The sequence below is a fragment of the Pteropus alecto genome, unplaced genomic scaffold, assembly GCF_000325575.1.
Source record: "Pteropus alecto unplaced genomic scaffold, ASM32557v1 scaffold164, whole genome shotgun sequence".
Lineage (NCBI taxonomy): Eukaryota > Metazoa > Chordata > Mammalia > Chiroptera > Pteropodidae > Pteropus > Pteropus alecto.
In genome coordinates this window covers 24,468,078-24,474,127 of record NW_006439568.1, presented here as the reverse complement: position 1 = coordinate 24,474,127, position 6,050 = coordinate 24,468,078, and the positions used below count along the sequence as shown (strand labels likewise).

The 6,050-nt window shown below is 45.2% G+C and overlaps 1 protein-coding gene and 1 pseudogene across 2 annotated transcripts in view; both read left to right on the top strand.

Moving 5' to 3' along the window:
• The window catches only part of CPQ (carboxypeptidase Q), a 344,157-nt gene that overhangs the window by 298,000 nt on the left and 40,107 nt on the right, over positions 1–6,050 (top strand). Inside the window, exon 8 of one of the 2 annotated variants that reach the window (XM_025050148.1) lies at positions 4,634–4,749. The exons of the other annotated variant lie outside the window; for it this stretch is intronic. Within the exon in view, the coding sequence (XP_024905916.1) occupies positions 4,634–4,725 (92 nt within the window). The 3' untranslated portion in view covers positions 4,726–4,749. Of the gene's footprint in view, positions 1–4,633; positions 4,750–6,050 lie in introns of those variants that run through there. 2 annotated transcript variants of the gene reach the window in all.
• On the top strand, positions 308–3,364 carry LOC102877839 (annotated as a pseudogene).

Sequence of the window (6,050 nt, the reverse complement as noted above, 5' to 3'; positions counted from 1 at the left end):
CGGGGCTTCCAGGACTCCTTCGAGCAGCGCACGCCGCTGCGCCTGCTGCTGGACGCCAACAACGGCCCGCACCGCCTCTGCCGCGCCTTCTGCACCCACCGGGTGAGCGGCGGCCAGTGGAAGCGCCTGGCAGTGCTGGCCAAGGCCTGCTTCGGCGGCAACATCGCCTCTTCATCTTCTTCCACTGCGCGCTCCAGAAGGCACGGCTGCGCGAGTGAGTCAAGCGGCAGAGCATTGAGCACCAGACGGCGCCGCAGATCGTCAGCCATGTCCAGACAAGGGAACCCCGCCGCCCAAGGTCTGATTCCTGCCGCCCACCGGCATGGCGCACTGCATCCACCTGGAGCCCATCTGCTTCCACATCAAGGTTACACAGAGCATCCAGAACCATCATCAAGAAATGATTGGTTTCTACGGAGAAAACGGCTTCCATGGCTTGGTTGCGTATGACTCTGGTTACGCACTGAGCGATAGCCCCTACTATTTCAGTGCCTATGCCCTAAAACGGAGCAGAAATGGGAAAAGTCTCGCCACAAGCCAGTACCTGATGCACGAGGTGGCCAAGCAGCTGAACCGGAACCCAGACCACTTCCCTATTTTTGCCGCTCTATCAGGATATCACATTCTACCTGATGAGAACCTGACTTCCTTTCATTGGAGTTTGCTTGATCTAGAACATCGGCTAGCCCCACTTAAGGTCCGGGCCCACCACCTGGTCTTGCCACCATGTGAGGTGGTGATCAAGGCTGTGGCTGTCGACACCAGTACACCTCAGACCTAGAGGCCAGAGCTAAAGATGTTTTCCAGCATTCTCAGTCTAGAACAGATGACAAAGTTATTCGATTTAAGAGAGCAATTGGATATTATTCAGCGACTAGTAAGCCTGTGGCTTCATCCACCACACTACTTAGCTAGATCAAAGCCATTTGGAATGCCTGGGATAGTGCCACCATATCCCCCGCGCCGCCCCCATGCTCAACATTCCACAGACCTCTGCAAGCCAAGCCCGCAGCTCCGCAGGGGCACAGCCCAGGCACTTGGGCCAGGGTCCACACCGTACAGTCTCGCTGAGCCGGCCCTCACTTTGGTAACAAGTGAAAAGCCAACTGAGCAGAACAACTATAGTAACATTCCACATGAAGGAACACATACTCCACTGTGTGAATAGTCCTCCCCCATCAGCCAGGTCCCAGCGGCAGCCCCAGTGACGTGGACTCAGCCTGTTTTCCTGGTTCTTCTATGTCATCATCTTTAGACAATGATGAAGGCACTGGAGGAGCTGCAAACCATATCGGTGGGAACAAAACTGGCTGGGAGAAGACAGAAAGCCACTCGGAGCCTCAAGCATGGGAAGACCCAGGAGACCAAATAGGCAGAAGGTTCGTTAGGCAGCCAGCTCGCTTCAGGAAAGGGGATACAGATCCACACTGTCTACCCCACCAGGAACGACATGGACATCATCACCCCACCCCGACCCCCTGTCTTGCCCCAGGTGCTGAGAGTGGCCAAGCACTGGCACAAGAAGGGGCTGATGTATCTATATTTCTTTCATGTCCTGATGAAGAGTAAAATCAAAATTGCTGTTTCTTTGAAAATGAACCCAGTAAACATCTGCCTCCCACCACCCTGCTCCATAGGCCAGTTTGTCAATATGTATACAGAGTCCTATTTAGCTTGGGAGAAAGTGGAAAGAAAACGGAAAGATTTGCTTTTAGGAAGAACAGACTTCCACCAGAATTTTCACCAGTGATTGTTAAGGAGTGGGCAGCTTACAAAGGGAAATCTCTGCAGAGCCCAGAGCTGGTGGAAGCTCTTGCCTTCAGGGAGTGGACCTGCCCCAACCTGAAGAGGCTCTGTCTGGGGAAGGCAGGGAGGACAAGAACTGTAGGATGAGGACCTTGCTGGCCTGCACGAGGTCAGACACCCTAGCCATGCTCCAGCTGCCAGCATGCCCACTCATCTCATGGTGCTGTGCTTTGTCTTATGGTGTATACATGGTGCAGTGGTCTGGAGCACGGATACTGCATTGTCAGGACCTGGGTGCCTTCTTGGCTCAGGCATTGTCTCCCAAACTCTACAAGCCCAACCAGCTGCAGGAGCTCAAGACTGAGAAACTTGACTCTGAGACAGGAGTTCCCACCCCCTGCCACAGACTGGTACCCATCTGTGGGCTCTTAGGATTCAGGACGCACAGCAGGAGGTGAGCATCAGGTGAGCAAGTGAAGCTTCATCTGTATTTGCAGCCACTCCCCAGCGCTAGCATCACTGCCTCAGCTCCACCTCAGATCATCAGGCATTAAATTCTCATAGGAGCACCGGTCCCTGGTGCCAAAAATGTTGAGAACCACTGATCTAGAGGCATTCAGCTATCGACACTCTTCATGAGTGGTGTGGGCATGGCCCTATTTTCAAATGAAGTGTGTGGCTAGCCTGTGCCCTGGGAACACTGCTGTCCCTGAATATTTCGGATGAGAAGCTCTTCTAGTCCAAATTCCTCAAAGCAAGCCAGGAAAAGACCCCATTCATGGACCTCTGTGATGGTCAGGCCGAGCAAGCTACCAAGGCAGAAAAGATGCTTCAGAGCATCCTGAAAGCGCTGCTGAACTTCTCCTGGCAGAGCCTCCTGCTCTTCTTCCCACTGCCCTTGGAACTACCTTTCTACCCAGCCTCTGTCTACTGGACACCTCCCCACTCCAGCTCAGGGCCTGGGGTGAGGCTTTGCAGGGGTCTGTGGCTTTGGAGGCCCTTTGGGGGAAACTGTAGCAACAGGCATTTTCCATGTGCCTTCCACATGGCGACATCAGGATACTGTGGAGCCTTCTCAAGCACTGACAGCAGCAGGACTAGTGGGTCACAGGGCAGAATCCAACCTATACCTTCTCAGGGAGGGAAGCTACAAATAGCCAGCACCATGGTGGGCCCCCGGGCTGGGTGCAGAGGGTCAGTGGAAGCTGAGGGCATCGGAGAGGAGTTATTTCCACCTGGTGATCAGATCATTTGGAAGAGGTGGAAGGGACTATGGCAGAGGTTACAAACACCAGGGTGCGATTCAGGGCGAGCCTCCTTATGCTGCTTCAGCAGAGGAAGTGGCCAAAAAACTGAAATAAAGATCCTAGGAATCCAAGCCCTCAGCCCTGTCTTCAGACAGGTCCCTGGCTGAAAATGGAGTGGTGGCTGAGGATAAACCGGCTTCCCAGATGGAGGGGTGTGCGGGCAACGCCAGGGCCTCAGCCACTTAGAAAGTGCCTTGAACAATGACTCTAAGACATGCAATACCAATCCTCACTTAAATTCACTAAGTACAGACAGTGCTTGCCGGGGAGCTGATGCTGTGGAGGCAGCTATCTTAAAGCAGGAAGAATAAACTTATTTTATATAGAGAGTGAAGGAGGCTGGAAGGATAAGGATTTAGTAATATCTGGAGAGAAGTCCTACAGCTATGTACATTTTTTTCCTTTCCGTAAGAGAAAAATGAGGACTTTGGAAATTCGGATCCCTCTTTGATATCAGAGATTTAAACAACACATTTTTAGCTTTAACCAATTGTAGTCGAAATGCTACAATAAAACAGAGAGAAAGAAAATGAAGAGTGTTTGACCTCCACACAAAATGAAGTACACACACAGTTTAAACTGGTTATGACAAAAGCCTATAGTTGTGTTTCTTGAACAAATTTTGGCAGTCTTTAAATATATAGTATCTTAAAATATCATTTTTAGCATTTGGCACCATATGTATGCCATTATCTTTGATTTTGCGTTACTGTTCACAAAAAGAAAGCTTTATTTAAGACTTCGATTTTATGGTTATGAAAGAAAAATAAGATACAAGCACAGCTTTTCTTTCTCACTTAAATTTCATCACTGTTAACATGATTCTTTTTGTGTTAAAAGAAAAAGTGCAGCTATCAAAACTAAAAAATTATAGAGTAATATTGCCATTCTGCTGATTTTAAATATGCGGTACATCATACATACTTTATAAGCAAGTTAAATGGAGATAAAGTTGAAATCATAGAAGATGCAAATGACTTTTCAAAATCAACACAATGTGTTCCGCAACTTTTTGCGACTTGATACCACGCATCTGTGATCAATGAGCTGTGTGGTTTTGAATCAGATGTAGGCCATTAGTGCTTCTTGAGCTAAACTTCTGCATGGTTCATAATTTTTTAAATGTGTAGTTAATATGCATGTTTTTGTCCTTTATTCCATTTTTACCAGTACATTTGCCAAACAAAAGTGCTAATGGTCAGTGATAGTCCTATAAAAGATGTTAACTCTGTTTCATCATTGATCTTGCTCTGACCTTAAAATTTTGTGATTATTGACCCCTGTTGCATTTATTCTAAACTCCCCTGCCCCAAAATGATCTAGCTGTTCCAAATATCAGCATTACCCTGGTGTGTTCACTGCCATGTGTATTATTGTTCTTTGCTGCTGTTTTATCCCTTCATATTAGCAAAATATGAAATTCTGTGGGAAAAAATCTCTTTGATCTTTAAAAAAAAAAAAAACTCCTCTTTTGTAGCAGGAAACAAATTTGCCTGTTTTTGAGAACTTTCCCATCAAGAATTTAGTAGAAGCAGGTGTACTTATATCATTTTGATGTTCTTGTTAATGTTTCCAAACAGCGTACTTCGAAATCAGAAGCACTTCTTATTCATTTTCATATAATTCTCCTGCTGCTCTTCCTCACACATTAGTGATCAGAAGCGAGATGTGATTCCCCAGTTCCCGCCCACAAGCCTGAGGAGGCTCTTACTGTGAGTTGAAGGAAGTTTCGCCCTAACTCAGGGATTGTGCGAAGATGAACTGCTTTTTGACCGACTGTAGATGGGTTGTGCTGTGCTGTATTGAAGGCCGTTGAATGCAACTTACAGTGCTTAATAAAAATCTTTATTTTTTTCATATAAAAAAAAAGAAAGAAAAGTGAAGATGTACGAAGATGGTAGAGTTGAGCCATGAAGAGTTACAGACTTCAAATAAGTGGAAGAGAGAGGGGCAGGCAGACCAGACGAGGAGAGAAAAAGAGAAATAATAGAGGAGGGAATTACAGTGGTGCAGCGGGGAAAGGAAATTCACTCGAGTGAGAGGAGTCACATGGGGATGTAACAGACTAGGCCGAACAGGCATGGGAGGACATACTTAGTCATGCCATCCGGGTTTGTGTCCTAGCTCTGCCATTTACTCAGTGGCATCGTTTAGCTTCATTTAATATCTATTATTTGGGAATAATACTACAGGACATATATTAAATAAAAATCAAGATGGTCTGATGGCTGAAAAAGTTATAAAGTTTAGCTACTTAGAAGATAGTGTTATTATTGATATTGTTGGTGAAAACGATGTTCTGGGTGGCCTTTTGATTCTAGTGGTTTTCTTAGAGTGGAAAATGGTTCATAGAATGGCCCCAGGATGTGTGTCTTGGAAGAAATAGTTAAAAAGATGAAATCTAATGATTGCTTATTGAATAATTTCAAAACAGGACAAGTAAGAAAATTATTTTAAGATTCCTAAATAAGTTTTAGAAATGATTTTGAAGTTAAACTTGTGTAATTAATTTAAATTATTATGAATTATATACACAGGCATTTCACAGAGTTATAATGTGGGAAGTAAAGATCCATTCATTCACTGAGTCAGTGAAGAAACTTGATTAGAATAATATCCAACCATGCTTGTATTGTTAAAGAATGTTAGACAAAGCTTTACTTTTGTTAATGATTCTTGGCACGTATAACATTCTTTGTCTTCAGAGAACTTGACAAACATTGATTTAAACTTCTTTTCACATATATTCTCAAATTAAAGTCATTGTTTCTGAGTATGCCTAGAAGCAAAAAGTAAGATTTGCTGGTTGTCAGTTGAAGCTATTGAAGAAGCAGAAGTAAAAACTGCATATTCATGGGGTAGAGATAGTTTCAGAGATTATGGCATTGTCTTAAGACAAGTTTGGACAGTATGTTCTGCCCACACTTGATCAGATTATATAGATGGTTTCAGCAAATGCACAGCACTCCTACCAAACACCTACCAACACCTCTATTT